Genomic DNA, 19,422 nt, shown 5'->3' on the forward strand with positions numbered 1-19,422 from the left:
AGTCTTAAGAGACTCTTCCAGAGCATCAAACCAATAAGCGGCCACACTGGTGACTGTAACAATGCAAGCCGCAGGTTGCAATAGGAATCCCTGATGAACGTAAATTTTCTTAAGTAGACCCTCTAATTTCTTATCCATAGGGTCCTTGAAAGCACAGCTATCCTCAATAGGAATAGTAGTACGCTTGGCCAGAGTAGAAACAGCTCCCTCTACTTTAGGGACCATCTGCCAAGAATCTCTAACAGCGTCGGCTATAGGGTACATTTTTAAAAACGGGAGAAGGAGAGAAGGGAATACCTGGTCTCTCCCATTCTTTTGCAATAATATCTGAAGTCCTCTTTGGAACTGGAAAGACATCTGAATAAGAAGGAACTTTCAAGTATCTGTTCAACTTACTCAATTTCTCTGGAGGAACCACTGTTGAGTCACAATCATCCAGAGTAACCAACAACTCCCTCAATAATAAACGGGGGTGCTCAAGCTTAAACCTGAAAGAAACTACTTCAGAATCAGTCAGGGGCAAAGCACTCCCTGATTCAGAAAGTTCACCTTCGGAGAGTACCTCTGTACTCTCCAACTCAGAACCCCGGAAGGGTACTTCCACAATCACCATCATAGTATCAGAGGCTGTATTGACTACATAGTTGTCCTTTCTTGTACGCTTGCCGTGCGATATGGGAAAAGTAGATAACGCATCAGAAAGTGCAGAGGACATCACTGCAGCTATGTCTTTTAACGTAAATGCTGCAGAAACTGGTGAAAAACATGGCCCCGCTTGAGTGGGCGTTAAGGGCTGTGACGCTTGGGGAGAAAGCTGTGGCATACTCTGCATCTCATCTGTAGACTCTTGAGAAGCATCCGCCTTAGGAAAAGATTTATCAAAAAAAATTTGGTCTCTATAATGTAAAGCCCTCTCAATGCATGAGGGACAAAAAGGAACAGGAGGTTCCACAGTGGCATCCAAACACATAGAACATGTTACAGTCTGGATATCATCTGAATCCATGACAACAGAAAGCAAGAAAAACTTTGGTCTTTAAATTATAGTTTATCAATTTATGGCCAAATAGTACAGAAATATCAGCACAGACTAAATATTCGTCAGTATACTGTGATCCTGACAAGATACTGTGCCTTTAAAAATAAAATGTTTAAACAATTTGTCAGTTGTACTGTAAAAAGTTAAACAATATCAGTACCAAGAGAATGTAATAACATAAGCAGCACCTCGCCTCAACAGCTCTGCTGAGGCGCCTACCTGCCCCCACGGTCTTCCGACCACTCTTAGATACTAATCCGGAACGTAGCCCACAAACGCCCAAGACCGCTTGCTTAACTCTCAACCATGCGGTCGTGGCATCACTCGCAATGTCTCTACCAGCCGGGACTTCCGGAGTGAATGAGCGCTGCACGGCAACGAAGCCCAAGCGCGACAAAGTAAGCCCCGCCCATCGTGGGCGTCGCATCGGCCATAGCTGAAATCAGTCCTAAAAACCCGGACAGATAGTACAAAAACACAGCCATAAACCGGAGTCTTATTGCATGGCTCCGGCAACATACCCCCAGCGTCAGCCCCAAGTACACTAAACAGTGACCTGTAGGAAAGCCCCTCAGTTATAAACACACAGTCATGTTATCAGTCTTTTAGGCCTAATAAAATATAACTCTAACATCTGATAAATAACGTCCTTGTGTCGGTTGACATGGCCACATGAGAACCCCACACACTGTTAAAACAGGAAAGCCCTACCCAGAGAGCCCATGTTCCCCAATAGATCAGAAGTGTACAGTCATTTCTGAGATAGCAAGTGGCCCAGAAAATAAAAGACTGCACTTACCTCTATGCTGAGCGACAGCATGACAAGTCTCACAGGATCAAGAGGTCTTCTCCCTCCTGCAGCTCTGTGGACACAGAAAGGGCCTTAGTTAATATCTGCTAAGACCATTGTCATCAGAAGGGCAGCACTAGTATGGGAAGCGCAGTGAGGGTTAAGTCCCACGAGTTCCAATTGCTTTAAAGCCACCTGTAGCTCTACTCTAGAGGCTGACAAGGAATACGGCTACACCCAATAGTAAAATAGCACTCATGGGTACCATTTTAAAAATAATAAATTCTTGATTGAAGAATCTAAACTAACACCTCACTTTACCTCTTACTATCACCAACACAGGCAAAGAGAATGACTGGAGTGGGAGGGAAGGGAGGAGCTATATATACAGCTCTGCTGTGGTGCTCTTTGCCTCCTCCTGCTGACCAGGAGGCAAAATCCCACAAGTAAGGGTGAAATCCGTGGACTCATAGTATCTTTAAAAAGAAAGTATATTTAACATAATTTTTATCAGACAGAGTTTAACTGTACTTTGTAATGTATTTTTGAAGTTTTGTGAATTTTTGTTGTTGCGGAAACTGTTAACTACAGCTCTTCGAACGCAGAAAGGATTGTTGCGTTAAAGGCGAATACACGCACACACTTGTGATTTTGCAAGACTTGTAATATGAGCGCAAAGGAAATTACTTGCAAAAAGACTACATTGAGTGTGGGAAGTACATACTGCGCGACTTGTAATCTTGCTGCATGTTTATAAAGTACATTATCTGTGCAGCATTCCGTGCATATAAAGCACAATAAGCGGAGCTCAGCAGCACGCAGATGGACTTAGGGAGTTCCTGGGAACTCAAAATGGAGGAGGGAACTCCAGGTGCTAACCTGGGGACTTCACCCTACCCCCTTGTATAGCCGTCACTTTACCTCCGGATGACAGACCGGGACGCGGACCAACCGCCCAACCAGGGTGTGGTTCTTAAAAAAAAATCAACACCAGTAGGACCAGGGGTGACTAGGCTCTTCATGCATGCCACTACCTGAGGAGTAAAACTATTGTCCTTGGACTTACAGAAATGAGCCGCGTAGACCTCATTAAGCCTCAGTGCTGCTAACCTAAAGATTGCTGCCTTACCAAATCCAAAGGGAGGGAGGGAAGCGGTGAAGACAAGCTGGAGAGGGTCTGGGGCCTGTAATCTCACTTATTTATATGTAAGTCAAAACCCCACCCATACTAATGCAACATAGTTGCAACTACACAGCCTACACACACACTCCTAAGGGCCTTCATCCTTATATTCATTTCAGGCTATTTGCCCTACACTGCCTTTCTCTGTACACCACATTATCTGCACACAAGTTATTCAGTTACACATGGTTAGACTCACCACTCCCTGCAGCCCATACGCACTGCATGTCCCGGTGGGAGATACGCGGCCTCTGGTGATGCGGTGTTGTCTGACGCAGGCACATACTGACAGCCGCACTCTGATGGACGGACACACTCTCTGTTCTGCTCCAGCAATCCCTAATAGGAGGAAAATAAAAACAAGTCAGCATTTATCATACAGTGATAATGAGTGTGTCCTACTCATAAGCACGTTTGTACCTTCTCAGCACCTCTACAAAAGCTCTGACACCTCAACCTCTCAGGCGCATAAGTGAGGATACACATGTCTGACACCTCAACCTCTCAGGCGCATAAGTGAGGATACACATGTCTGACACCTCAGCCTCTCAGGCGCATAAGTGAGGATACACATGTCTGACACCTCAGCCTCTCAGGTGCATAAGTGAGGATAAACATGCCTGACACCTCAGCCTCTCAGGCGCATAAGTGAGTATACACATGTCTGACACCTCAGCCTCTTGGGCGCAAAAGTGAGGATACACATGTGTGACACCTCAGCCTCTCGGGCGCATAAGTGAGGATACATATGTCTGACACCTCAGCCTCTCGGGCGTATAAGTGAGGATACACATGTCTGACACCTCAGCCTCTCAGGCGCATAAGTGAGGATACACATGTCTGACACCTCAGCCTCTCAGGCGCATAAGTGAGGATACACATGTCTGACACCTCAGCCTCTCAGGCGCATAAGTGAGGATACACATGTCTGACACCTCAGCCTCTCAGGCGCATAAGTGAGGATACACATGTCTGACACCTCAGCCTCTCTGGCGCATAAGTGAGGATACACATGTCTGACACCTCTGCCTCTCAGGCGCATAAGTGAGGATACACATAGCTGACACCTCAGCCTCTCAGGCGCATAAGTGAGGATACACATGTCTGACACCTCAGCCTCTCAGGCGCATAAGTGAGGATACACATGTCTGACACCTCAGCCTCTCAGGTGCATAAGTGAGGATACACATGTCTAACAGCTCAGTCTCTAAGGCGCATAAGTGAGGATACACATGTCTGACACCTCAGTCTCTCAGGTGCATAAGTGAGGATACACATGTCTGACACCTCAACCTCTCAGGCGCATAAGTGAGGATACACATGTCTGACACCTCAGCCTCTCAGGCGCATAAGTGAGGATACACATGTCTGAAACCTCAGCCTCTCGGGCGCATAAGTGAGGATACACATGTCTGACACCTCAGCCTCTCAGGCGCATAAGTGAGGATACACATGTCTGACACCTCAGCCTCTCAGGTGCATAAGTGAGGATACACATGTCTGATACCTCAGCCTCTCAGGCGCATAAGTGAGGATACACATGTCTGACACCTCAGCCTCTCAGGCGCATAAGTGAGGATACACATGTCTGACACCTCAGCCTCTCAGGCGCATAAGTGAGGATACACATGTCTGACACCTCAGCCTCTCAGGCGCATAAGTGAGGATACACATGTCTGACACCTCAGCCTCTCAGGTGCATAAGTGAGGATACACGCCGGACACCTCAGCCTCTCAGGCGCATAAGTGAGGATACACATGCCTGAGACCTCAGCCTCTCAGGTGCATAAGTGAGGATACACATGTCTGACACCTCAGCCTCTCAGGCGCATAAGTGAGGATACACATGTCTGACACCTCAGCCTCTCAGGCGCATAAGTGAGGATACACATGTCTGACACCTCAGCCTCTCAGGTGCATAAGTGAGGATACACATGTCTGATACCTCAGCCTCTCAGGCACATAAGTGAGGATACACATGTCTGACACCTCAGCCTCTCAGGCGCATAAGTGAGGATACACATGTCTGACACCTCAGCCTCTCAGGCGCATAAGTGAGGATACACATGTCTGACACCTCAGCCTCTCAGGCGCATAAGTGAGGATACACATGTCTGACACCTCAGCCTCTCAGGTGCATAAGTGAGGATACACGCCGGACACCTCAGCCTCTCAGGCGCATAAGTGAGGATACACATGCCTGAGACCTCAGCCTCTCAGGTGCATAAGTGAGGATACACATGTCTGACACCTCAGCCTCTCAGGCGCATAAGTGAGGATACACATGTCTGACACCTCAGCCTCTCAGGCGCATAAGTGAGTGTACACATGTCTGAGACCTCAGCCTCTCAGGTGCATAAGTGAGGATACACATGTCTGACACCTCAGCCTCTCAGGCGCATAAGTGAGGATACACGTCTGACACCAGTTGCTTATAGCTCAATAGCTTACTGTGATAGTAGGAAAGTAATATGCATTTAGTTTATAACCTAAAACCCAACTTGTCTGCTCATATTATTGTCTAAATGTATGGCCTTAAAAGGACAGTCTACTCCATAATTGTTATTGTTAAAAAAGATAGATAATCCCTTTATTAATTATTACCCAGTTTTGCATAACCAACAAAGTTATATTATATTTATATACTTTTTACCTTAGTGATTACCTTGTGTCTAAGCCTCTGCAGACTGCCCCTTATCTCAGTTATATTAATATACTTTTTACCTCTGTGATTACCTTGTATCTAAGCCTCTGCAGACTGCCCCTTATCTCAGTTATATTAATATACTTTTTACCTCTGTGATTACCGTGTATCTAAGCTTCTGCAGACTGCTCCTTAGCTCAGTTATATTAATATACTTTTTACCTCTGTGATTACCGTGTATCTAAGCTTCTGCAGACTGCTCCTTAGCTCAGTTATATTAATATACTTTTTACCTCTGTGATTACCTTGTATCTAAGCCTCTGCAGACTGCCCCTTATCTCAGTTATATTAATATACTTTTTACCTCTGTGATTACCTTGTATCTAAGCCTCTGCAGACTGCCCCTTATCTCAGTTATATTAATATACTTTTTACCTCTGTGATTACCTTGTATCTAAGCCTCTGCAGACTGCCCCTTATCTCAGTTATATTAATATACTTTTTACCTCTGTGATTACCCTGTGTCTAAGCCTCTGCAGACTGCTCCTTATCTCAGTTATATTAATATACTTTTTACCTCTGTGATTACCTTGTGTCTAAGCCTCTGCAGACTGCCCCTTATCTCAGTTATATTAATATACTTTTTACCTCTGTTATTACCTTGTATCTAACACTCTGCAGACTGTCCCTTAACTCAGTTATATTAATATACTTTTTACCTCTGTGATTACCTTGTATCTAAGCCTCTTCAGAATGCCCCTTATCTCAGTTATATTAATATACTTTTTACCTCTGTGATTACCTTGTGTCTAAGCCTCTGCAGACTGCCACTTATCTCAGTTATATTAATATACTTTTTACCTCTGTGATTACCCTGTGTCTAAGCCTCTGCAGACTGCTCCTTATCTCAGTTATATTAATATACTTTTTACCTCTGTGATTACCTTGTATCTAAGCCTCTGCAGACTGCTCCTTATCTCAGTTATATTAATACACTTTTTACCTCTGTGATTACCTTGTGTCTAAGCCTCTGCAGACTGCCCCCTTATCTCAGTTATATTAATATACTTTTTAACTCTGTGATTACCTTGTGTCTAAGCCTCTGCAGACTGCCCCCTTATCTCAGTTATATTAATATACTTTTTACCTCTGTGATTACCTTGTATCTAAGCCTCTGCAGACTGCCCCTTATCTCAGTTATATTAATATACTTTTTACCTCTGTGATTACCTTGTATCTAAGCCTCTGCAGACTGCCCCCTTATCTCAGTTATATTAATATACTTTTTACCTCTGTGATTACCTTGTATCTAAGCCTCTGCAGACTGACCCTTATCTCTTTTGAGAGACTTGTATTTTAGCCAATCAGTGCTTACTCATAGGTAAATCCACAGGAGTGAGCAAATTGTTATCTGTATGGCACACAAGAACTAGCGTTGTCTAGCTGTTGTGCATAGGAGTGAGCACAATGTTATCTATACAGCACACATGAACTAACATTGTCTAAATGTTGTGCACAGGAGTAAGCACAATGTTATATACATGGCACACATGAAATAGAACTGTATAGCTTTGAAAAAAATGGTCAAATGCATTCAGATAAGAGGTGGCCTTCAAGGGCTTATAAATTAGCATTTGAGAACAATGCAAATTTGATGATAAAAGTAAATGTTAAAGTTGTTTAAAATGACTGCCCTATCTGAATCATTAAAGTTTAATTTTCACTAAACTGTCCCTTTTAATAGTCATCAGAACATTTACTCTATGAAAATGACAACATGAGGACACTTCTGTTCTTATGGTGACTGAGTATTCTTAGGGTGTAAATAGGTTGTGTTACTATAAGGGGTTATACACAACAACATGAGGACACTTCTGTTCTTATGGTGACTGAGTATTCTTAGGGTGTAAATAGGTTGTGTTACTATAAGGGGTTCTACACAACAACATGAGGACACTTCTGTTCTTATGGTGACTGAGTATTCTTAGGGTGTAAATAGGTTGTGTTACTATAAGGGGTTATACACAACATGAGGACACTTCTGTTCTTATGGTGACTGAGTATTCTTAGGGTGTAAATAGGTTGTGTTACTATAAGGGGTTATACACAACAACATGAGGACACTTCTGTTCTTATGGTGACTGAGTATTCTTAGGGTGTAAATAGGTTGTGTTACTATAAGGGGTTCTTCACAACAACACGAGGACACTTCTGTTCTTATGGAGACTGAGTATTCTTAGGGTGTAAATACGTTGTGTTACTATAAGGGGTTATACACAACAACATGAGGACACTTCTGTTCTTATGGTGACTGAGTATTCTTAGGGTGTAAATAGGTTGTGTTACTATAAGGGGTTCTACACAACAACATGAGGGCACTTCTGTTCTTATGGTGACTGAGTATTCTTAGGGTGTAAATAGGTTGTGTTACTATAAGGGGTTCTACACAACAACATGAGGGCACTTCTGTTCTTATGGTGACTGAGTATTCTTAGGGTGTAAATAGGTTGTGTTACTATAAGGGGTTATACACAACAACATGAGGACACTTCTGTTCTTATGGTGACTGAGTATTCTTAGGGTGTAAATAGGTTGTGTTACTATAAGGGGTTTTACACAACAACACGAGGACACTTCTGTTCTTATGGTGACTGAGTATTCTTAGGGTGTAAATAGGTTGTGTTACTATAAGGGGTTTTACACAACAACACGAGGGCACTTCTGTTCTTATGGTGACTGAGTATTCTTAGGGTGTAAATAGGTTGTGTTACTATAAGGGGTTATACACAACAACATGAGGACACTTCTGTTCTTATGGTGACTGAGTATTCTTAGGGTGTAAATAGGTTGTGTTACTATAAGGGGTTCTACACAACAACACAAGGACACTTCTGTTCTTATCGTGACTGAGTATTCTTAGGGTGTAAATAGGTTGTGTTACTATAAGGGGTTATACACAACAACACAAGGACACTTCTGTTCTTATCGTGACTGAGTATTCTTAGGGTGTAAATAGGTTGTGTTACTATAAGGGGTTCTACACAACAACATGAGGACACTTCTGTTCTTATGGTGACTGAGTATTCTTAGGGTGTAAATAGGTTGTGTTACTATAAGGGGTTCTACACAACAACATGAGGACACTTCTGTTCTTATGGTGACTGAGTATTCTTAGGGTGTAAATAGGTTGTGTTACTATAAGGGGTTCTACACAACAACACGAGGATACTTCTGTTCTTATGGTGACTGAGTATTCTTAGGGTGTAAATAGGTTGTGTTACTATAAGGGGTTATACACAACAACATGAGGATACTTCTGTTCTTATGGTGACTGAGTATTCTTAGGGTGTAAATAGGTTGTGTTACTATAAGGGGTTTTACACAACAACATGAGGGCACTTCTGTTCTTATGGTGACTGAGTATTCTTAGGGTGTAAATAGGTTGTGTTACTATAAAGGGGCTTACACAACAACACGAGGACACTTCTGTTCTTATGGTGACTGAGTATTCTAAGGGTGTAAATAGGTTGTGTTACTATAAGGGGTTTTACACAACAACATGAGGATACTTCTGTTCTTATGGTGACTGAGTATTCTTAGGGTGTAAATAGGTTGTGTTACTATAAAGGGGCTTACACAACAACACGAGGACACTTCTGTTCTTATGGTGACTGAGTATTCTTAGGGTGTAAATAGGTTGTGTTACTATAAGGGGTTCTACACAACAACACGAGGACACTTCTGTTCTTATGGTGACTGAGTATTCTTAGGGTGTAAATAGGTTGTGTTACTATAAGGGGTTATACACAACAACATGAGGACACTTCTGTTCTTATGGTGACTGAGTATTCTTAGGGTGTAAATAGGTTGTGTTACTATAAGGGGTTTTACACAACAACACGAGGATACTTCTGTTCTTATGGTGACTGAGTATTCTTAGGGTGTAAATAGGTTGTGTTACTATAAGGGGTTCTACACAACAACATGAGGGCACTTCTGTTCTTATGGTGACTGAGTATTCTTAGGGTGTAAATAGGTTGTGTTACTATAAGGGGTTCCACACAACAACATGAGGACACTTCTGTTCTTATGGTGACTGAGTATTCTTAGGGTGTAAATAGGTTGTGTTACTATAAGGGGTTCTACACAACAACATGAGGACACTTCTGTTCTTATGGTGACTGAATATTCTTAGGGTGTAAATAGGTTGTGTTACTATAAGGGGTTCTACACAACAACACGAGGACACTTCTGTTCTGTGACTGAGTATTCTTAGGGTGTAAATAGGTTGTGTTACTATAAGGGGCTATACACAACAACATGAGGACACTTCTGTTCTTATGGTGACTGAGTATTCTTAGGGTGTAAATAGGTTGTGTTACTATAAGGGGTTCTACACAACAACATGAGGACACTTCTGTTCTTATGGTGACTGAGTATTCTTAGGGTGTAAATAGGTTGTGTTACTATAAAGGGGTTTACACAACAACACAAGGACACTTCTGTTCTTATGGTGACTGAGTATTCTTAGGGTGTAAATAGGTTGTGTTACTATAAGGGCTTCTACACAACAACACGAGGACACTTCTGTTCTGTGACTGAGTATTCTTAGGGTGTAAATAGGTTGTGTTACTATAAGGGGTTCTACACAACAACATGAGGGCACTTCTGTTCTTATGGTGATTGAGTATTCTTAGGGTGTAAATAGGTTGTTTTACTATAAGGGGTTCTACACAACAACACAAGGACACTTATGTTCTTATGGTGACTGAGTATTCTTAGGGTGTAAATAGGTTGTGTTACTATAAGGGGTTTTACACAACAACATGAGGGCACTTCTGTTCTTATGGTGACTGAGTATTCTTAGGGTGTAAATAGGTTGTGTTACTATAAAGGGGTTTACACAACAACACGAGGACACTTCTGTTCTTATGGTGACTGAGTATTCTTAGGGTGTAAATAGGTTGTGTTACTATAAGGGGTTCTACACAACAACACGAGGACACTTCTGTTCTGTGACTGAGTATTCTTAGGGTGTAAATAGGTTGTGTTACTATAAGGGGCTATACACAACAACATGAGGACACTTCTGTTCTTATGGTGACTGAGTATTCTTAGGGTGTAAATAGGTTGTGTTACTATAAGGGGTTCTACACAACAACATGAGGACACTTCTGTTCTTATGGTGACTGAGTATTCTTAGGGTGTAAATAGGTTGTGTTACTATAAAGGGGTTTACACAACAACACAAGGACACTTCTGTTCTTATGGTGACTGAGTATTCTTAGGGTGTAAATAGGTTGTGTTACTATAAGGGGTTCTACACAACAACATGAGGACACTTCTGTTCTTATGGTGACTGAGTATTCTTAGGGTGTAAATAGGTTGTGTTACTATAAGGGGTTATACACAACAACATGAGGACACTTCCGTTCTTATAGTGACTGAGTATTCTTAGGGTGTAAATAGGTTGTGTTACTATAAGGGGTTCTACACAACAACATGAGGACACTTCTGTTCTGTGACTGAGTATTTTTAGGGTGTAAATAGGTTGTGTTACTATAATGGGTTCTACAAAACAACATGAGGACACTTCTGTTCTGTGACTGAGTATTCTTAGGGTGTAAATAGGTTGTGTTACTATAATGGGTTCTACACAACAACACAAGGACACTTCTGTTCTGTGACTGAGTATTCTTAGGGTGTAAATAGGTTGTGTTACTATAAGGGGTTCTACACAACAACATGAGGACACTTCTGTTCTTATGGTGACTGAGTATTCTTAGGGTGTAAATAGGTTGTGTTACTATAAGGGGTTCTACACAACAACATGAGGACACTTCTGTTCTTATGGTGACTGAGTATTCTTAGGGTGTAAATAGGTTGTGTTACTATAAGGGGTTCTACACAACATGAGGACACTTCTGTTCTTATGGTGACTGAGTATTCTTAGGGTGTAAATAGGTTGTGTTACTATAAGGGGTTTTATACAACAACATGAGGACACTTCTGTTCTTATGGTGACTGAGTATTCTTAGGGTGTAAATAGGTTGTGTTACTATAAGGGGTTCTACACAACAACATGAGGACACTTCTGTTCTGTGACTGAGTATTCTTAGGGTGTAAATAGGTTGTGTTACTATAAGGGGTTCTACACAACAACATGAGGACACTTTTGTTCTTATGGTGACTGAGTATTCTTAGGGTGTAAATAGGTTGTGATACTAAAGGGGGTTCTAGACAACAACACGAGGACACTTCTGTTCTTATGGTGACTGAATATTCTTAGGGTGTAAATAGGTTGTGTTACTATAAGGGGTTATACACAACAACACGAGGACACTTCTGTTCTTATGGTGACTGAGTATTCTTAGGGTGTAAATAGGTTGTGTTACTATAATGGGTTCTACACAACAACATGAGGATACTTCTGTTCTGTGACTGAGTATTCTTAGGGTGTAAATAGGTTGTGTTACTATAAGGGGTTCTACACAACATGAGGACACTTCTGTTCTTATAGTGACTGAGTATTCTTAGGGTGTAAATAGGTTGTGTTACTATAAGGGGTTTTATACAACAACATGAGGACACTTCTGTTCTTATGGTGACTGAGTATTCTTAGGGTGTAAATAGGTTGTGTTACTATAAGGGGTTCTACACAACAACATGAGGACACTTCTGTTCTAATGGTGACTGAGTATTCTTAGGGTGTAAATAGGTTGTGTTACTATAAGGGGTTATACACAACAACACAAGGACACTTCTGTTCTTATGGTGACTGAGTATTCTTAGGGTGTAAATAGGTTGTGTTACTATAAGGGGTTCTACACAACAACATGAGGACACTTCTGTTCTTATGGTGACTGAGTATTCTTAGGGTGTAAATAGGTTGTGTTACTATAAGGGGTTCTACACAACAACACGAGGATACTTCTGTTCTTATGGTGACTGAGTATTCTTAGGGTGTAAATAGGTTGTGTTACTATAACGGGTTATACACAACAACATGAGGATACTTCTGTTCTTATGGTGACTGAGTATTCTTAGGGTGTAAATAGGTTGTGTTACTATAAGGGGTTCTTCACAACAACATGAGGGCACTTCTGTTCTTATGGTGACTGAGTATTCTTAGGGTGTAAATAGGTTGTGTTACTATAAGGGGTTCACCACAACAACATGAGGACACTTCTGTTCTTATGGTGACTGAGTATTCTTATGGTGTAAATAGGTTGTGTTACTATAAGGGGTTATACACAACAACATGAGGATACTTCTGTTCTTATGGTGACTGAGTATTCTTAGGGTGTAAATAGGTTGTGTTACTATAAGGGGTTTTACACAACAACATGAGGGCACTTCTGTTCTTATGGTGACTGAGTATTCTTAGGGTGTAAATAGGTTGTGTTACTATAAGGGGTTCTACACAACAACATGAGGACACTTCTGTTCTTATGGTGACTGAGTATTCTTAGGGTGTAAATAGGTTGTGTTACTATAAGGGGTTATACACAACAACATGAGGGCACTTCTGTTCTTATGGTGACTGAGTATTCTTAGGGTGTAAATAGGTTGTGTTACTATAAGGGGTTCTACACAACAACACAAGGACACTTCTGTTCTTATGGTGACTGAGTATTCTTAGGGTGTAAATAGGTTGTGTTACTATAAGGGGTTCTACACAACAACACGAGGATACTTCTGTTCTTATGGTGACTGAGTATTCTTAGGGTGTAAATAGGTTGTGTTACTATAACGGGTTATACACAACAACATGAGGATACTTCTGTTCTTATGGTGACTGAGTATTCTTAGGGTGTAAATAGGTTGTGTTACTATAAGGGGTTCTTCACAACAACATGAGGGCACTTCTGTTCTTATGGTGACTGAGTATTCTTAGGGTGTAAATAGGTTGTGTTACTATAAGGGGTTCTACACAACAACACGAGGACACTTCTGTTCTTATGGTGACTGAGTATTCTTAGGGTGTAAATAGATTGTGTTACTATAAGGGGTTATATACAACAACACAAGGACACTTCTGTTCTTATGGTGACTGAGTATTCTTAGGGTGTAAATAGGTTGTGTTACTATAAGGGGTTTTATACAACAACATGAGGACACTTCTGTTCTTATGGTGACTGAGTATTCTTAGGGTGTAAATAGGTTGTGTTACTATAAGGGGTTCTACACAACAACATGAGGACACTTCTGTTCTGTGACTGAGTATTCTTAGGGTGTAAATAGGTTGTGTTACTATAAGGGGTTCTACACAACAACATGAGGACACTTTTGTTCTTATGGTGACTGAGTATTCTTAGGGTGTAAATAGGTTGTGATACTAAAGGGGGTTCTAGACAACAACACGAGGACACTTCTGTTCTTATGGTGACTGAATATTCTTAGGGTGTAAATAGGTTGTGTTACTATAAGGGGTTATACACAACAACACGAGGACACTTCTGTTCTTATGGTGACTGAGTATTCTTAGGGTGTAAATAGGTTGTGTTACTATAATGGGTTCTACACAACAACATGAGGATACTTCTGTTCTGTGACTGAGTATTCTTAGGGTGTAAATAGGTTGTGTTACTATAAGGGGTTCTACACAACATGAGGACACTTCTGTTCTTATAGTGACTGAGTATTCTTAGGGTGTAAATAGGTTGTGTTACTATAAGGGGTTTTATACAACAACATGAGGACACTTCTGTTCTTATGGTGACTGAGTATTCTTAGGGTGTAAATAGGTTGTGTTACTATAAGGGGTTCTACACAACAACATGAGGACACTTCTGTTCTTATGGTGACTGAGTATTCTTAGGGTGTAAATAGGTTGTGTTACTATAAGGGGTTATACACAACAACACAAGGACACTTCTGTTCTTATGGTGACTGAGTATTCTTAGGGTGTAAATAGGTTGTGTTACTATAAGGGGTTCTACACAACAACATGAGGACACTTCTGTTCTTATGGTGACTGAGTATTCTTAGGGTGTAAATAGGTTGTGTTACTATAAGGGGTTCTACACAACAACACGAGGATACTTCTGTTCTTATGGTGACTGAGTATTCTTAGGGTGTAAATAGGTTGTGTTACTATAACGGGTTATACACAACAACATGAGGATACTTCTGTTCTTATGGTGACTGAGTATTCTTAGGGTGTAAATAGGTTGTGTTACTATAAGGGGTTCTTCACAACAACATGAGGGCACTTCTGTTCTTATGGTGACTGAGTATTCTTAGGGTGTAAATAGGTTGTGTTACTATAAGGGGTTCACCACAACAACATGAGGACACTTCTGTTCTTATGGTGACTGAGTATTCTTATGGTGTAAATAGGTTGTGTTACTATAAGGGGTTATACACAACAACATGAGGATACTTCTGTTCTTATGGTGACTGAGTATTCTTAGGGTGTAAATAGGTTGTGTTACTATAAGGGGTTTTACACAACAACATGAGGGCACTTCTGTTCTTATGGTGACTGAGTATTCTTAGGGTGTAAATAGGTTGTGTTACTATAAGGGGTTCTACACAACAACATGAGGACACTTCTGTTCTTATGGTGACTGAGTATTCTTAGGGTGTAAATAGGTTGTGTTACTATAAGGGGTTATACACAACAACATGAGGGCACTTCTGTTCTTATGGTGACTGAGTATTCTTAGGGTGTAAATAGGTTGTGTTACTATAAGGGGTTCTACACAACAACACAAGGACACTTCTGTTCTTATGGTGACTGAGTATTCTTAGGGTGTAAATAGGTTGTGTTACTATAAGGGGTTCTACACAACAACACGAGGATACTTCTGTTCTTATGGTGACTGAGTATTCTTAGGGTGTAAATAGGTTGTGTTACTATAACGGGTTATACACAACAACATGAGGATACTTCTGTTCTTATGGTGACTGAGTATTCTTAGGGTGTAAATAGGTTGTGTTACTATAAGGGGTTCTTCACAACAACATGAGGGCACTTCTGTTCTTATGGTGACTGAGTATTCTTAGGGTGTAAATAGGTTGTGTTACTATAAGGGGTTCTACACAACAACACGAGGACACTTCTGTTCTTATGGTGACTGAGTATTCTTAGGGTGTAAATAGATTGTGTTACTATAAGGGGTTATATACAACAACACAAGGACACTTCTGTTCTTATGGTGACTGAGTATTCTTAGGGTGTAAATAGGTTGTGTTACTATAAGGGGTTCTACACAACAACATGAGGACACTTCTGTTCTTATGGTGACTGAGTATTCTTAGGGTGTAAATAGGTTGTGTTACTATAAGGGGTTCTACACAACAACACAAGGACACTTCTGTTCTTATGGTGACTGAGTATTCTTAGGGTGTAAATAGGTTGTGTTACTATAAGGGGTTCTACACAACAACATGAGGACACTTCTGTTCTTATCGTTACTGAGTATTCTTAGGGTGTAAATAGGTTGTGATACTAAAGGGGGTTCTACACAACAACATGAGGACACTTCTGTTCTTATGGTGACTGAGTATTCTTAGGGTGTAAATAGGTTGTGTTACTATAAGGGGTTATACACAACAACACGAGGACACTTCTGTTCTTATGGTGACTGAGTATTCTTAGGGTGTAAATAGGTTGTGTTACTATAAGGGGTTCTACACAACAACATGAGGACACTTCTGTTCTTATGGTGACTGAGTATTCTTAGGGTGTAAATAGGTTGTGTTACTATAAGGGGTTCTACACAACATGAGGACACTTCTGTTCTTATGGTGACTGAGTATTCTTAGGGTGTAAATAGGTTGTGTTACTATAAGGGGTTCTACACAACAACACTTGGGCACTAACAAAACTAATCAAAGATCTAAATATAACAGATACAGGGGTAAAGGTGGGTACAGGTGGTAACAGGTGCTGGTGTACAAATGGGCACAGGTGCAAGGGGTACAGATGGGCACAGGTGCAGAGCGTACAGGTGGAAACAGTTGCAGGTTTGCAGATGGGCACAGGTGCAGGGGGTACAGTTGTAGGGGGTACAGGTGGGCCCAGGTGCAGGGGGTACAGATGGGCCCAGGTGCAGGGGGTACAGGTGGGCCCGGGTACAGGTGGGCACAGGTGCAGGGAGTACAGGTGGAAACAGGTGCAGGTGTACAGATGGGCACAGCTGCAAGGGGTACATGTGGGCACAAGGGCAGGGGGTACAGGTGGTAACAGGGGCAGGGGGTACAGGTGGGCACAGGTTCAGGGGGTACAGGTGGGCACAAGTGCAGGATATACAGGTGGAAACAGTTCCAGGTGTATAGATGGGCACAGGTGCAGGGGGTACAGGTGGGCACAGGTGCAGGGGGTACAGGTGGAAACAGGTGCTGGTGTACAGATGGGCACAGGTGCAGGGGGTACAGGTGGGCACAGGTGCAGGGGTTACAGGTGGGCACATGTGCAGGGGGTACAGATGGCACAGGTGCAGGGGGTACAGATGGGCACAGGTGCTGGTGTTACAGGTGGGCACTGAAGCAGGGGGTACAGATGGCACAGGTGCAGGGGGTACAGATGGCACAGGTGCAGAGGGTACAGATGGCACAGGCGCAGGGGGTACAGATGGCACAGGTGCAGGGGGTACAGATGGCACAGGTGCAGGGGGTACAGATGGGCACAGGTGCAGGGGGTACAGAAGGCACAGGTGCAGGGGGTACAGAAGGCACAGGTGCAGGACACTTCTGTTCTTATGGTGACTGAGTAGTCTTAGGGTGTAAATAGGTTGTGTTACTATAAGGGGTTCTACACAACAACACGAGGACACTTCTGTTCTTATGGTGACTGAGTATTCTTAGGGTGTAAATAGGTTATTTTACTATAAGGGGTTCTACACAACAACACGAGGACACTTCTGTTCTTATGGTGACTGAGTATTCTTAGGGTGTAAATAGGTTGTGTTACTATAAGGGGTTCTACACAACAACATGAGGACAATTCTGTTCTTATGGTGACTGAGTATTCTTAGGGTGTAAATAGGTTGTGTTACTATAAGGGGTTCTACACAACAACATGAGGACACTTCTGTTCTTATGGTGACTGAGTATTCTTAGGGTGTAAATAGGTTGTGTTACTATAAGGGGTTATACACAACAACACAAGGACACTTCTGTTCTTATGGTGACTGAGTATTCTTAGGGTGTAAATAGGTTGTGTTACTATAAGGGTTTCTACACAATAACATGAGGACACTTCTGTTCTTATGGTGACTGAGTATTCTTAGGGTGTAAATAGGTTGTGTTACTATAAGGGGTTCTACACAACAACATGAGGGTACTTCTGTTCTTATGGTGACTGAGTATTCTTAGGGTGTAAATAGGTTGTGTTACTATAAGGGGTTATACACAACAACATGAGGGTACTTCTGTTCTTATGGTGACTGAGTATTCTTAGGGTGTAAATAGGTTGTGTTACTATAAGGGGTTATACACAACAACATGAGGACACTTCTGTTCTTATGGTGACTGAGTATTCTTAGGGTGTAAATAGGTTGTGTTACTATAAGGGGTTATACACAACAACATGAGGACACTTCTGTTCTTATGGTGACTGAGTATTCTTAGGGTGTAAATAGGTTGTGTTACTATAAGGGGTTATACACAACAACATGAGGACACTTCTGTTCTTATGGTGACTGAGTATTCTGAGGGTGTAAATAGGTTGTGTTACTATAAGGGGTTATACACAACAACATGAGGACACTTCTGTTCTTATGGTGACTGAGTATTCTTAGGGTGTAAATAGGTTGTGTTACTATAAGGGATTATACACAACAACATGAGGACACCTGTTCTTATGGTGACTGAGTATTCTTAGGGTGTAAATAGGTTGTGTTACTATAAGGGGTTTTATACAACAACACAAGGACACTTCTGTTGTTATGGTGAATGAGTATTCTTAGGGTGTAAATAGGTTGTGTTACTATAAGGGGTTCTACACAACAGCACGAGGACACTTCTGTTCTTATGGTGACCGAGTATTCTTAGGGTGTAAATAGGTTGTGTTACTATAAGGGGTTCTACACAACAACATGAGGGCACTTCTGTTCTTATCGTTACTGAGTATTCTTAGGGTGTAAATAGGTTGTGATACTAAAGGCGGTTCTACACAACAACATGAGGACACTTCTGTTCTTATGGTGACTGAGTATTCTTAGGGTGTAAATAGGTTGTGTTACTATAAGGGGTTATATACAACAACACAAGGACACTTCTGTTCTTATGGTGACTGAGTATTCTTAGGGTGTTAATAGGTTGTGTTACTATAAGGGGTTCTACACAACAACATGAGGACACTTCTGTTCTTATGTTGACTGAGTATTCTTAGGGTGTAAATAGGTTGTGTTACTATAAGGGGTTCTACACAACATGAGGAAACTTCTATTCTGTGACTGAGTATTCTTAGGGTGTAAATAGGTTGTGTTACTATAAGGGGTTCTACACAACAACATGAGGGTACTTCTGTTCTTATGGTGACTGAGTATTCTTAGGGTATAAATAGGTTTTGTTACTAAAGGGGGTTCTACACAACAACATGAGGACACTTCTGTTCTTATGGTGACTGAGTATTCTTAGGGTGTAAATAGGTTGTGTTACTATAAGGGGTTATACACAACAACATGAGGACACTTCTGTTCTTATGGTGACTGAGTATTCTTAGGGTATAAATAGGTTGTGTTACTATAAGGGGTTCTACACAACAACACGAGGACACTTCTGTTCTTATGGTGACTGAGTATTCTTAGGGTGTA

General features: G+C 41.5%; 1 protein-coding gene across 1 annotated transcript in view; it reads right to left on the reverse strand.

The window, feature by feature from the left end:
* LOC128661241 (SCO-spondin-like) overlaps positions 1-19,422 on the reverse strand; it is a 624,208-nt gene that overhangs the window by 146,000 nt on the left and 458,786 nt on the right. The window contains exons 101-102 of the mRNA XM_053715520.1: positions 16,588-17,361; positions 3,212-3,351 (exon numbers count right to left, since the gene is read on the reverse strand). Coding sequence (XP_053571495.1) covers positions 3,212-3,351; positions 16,588-17,361 — 914 coding nt within the window. The remainder of the gene's footprint in view (positions 1-3,211; positions 3,352-16,587; positions 17,362-19,422) is intronic.

Source organism: Bombina bombina, chromosome 5 (assembly GCF_027579735.1).
Source record: "Bombina bombina isolate aBomBom1 chromosome 5, aBomBom1.pri, whole genome shotgun sequence".
Taxonomy (NCBI): Eukaryota; Metazoa; Chordata; class Amphibia; order Anura; family Bombinatoridae; genus Bombina; species Bombina bombina.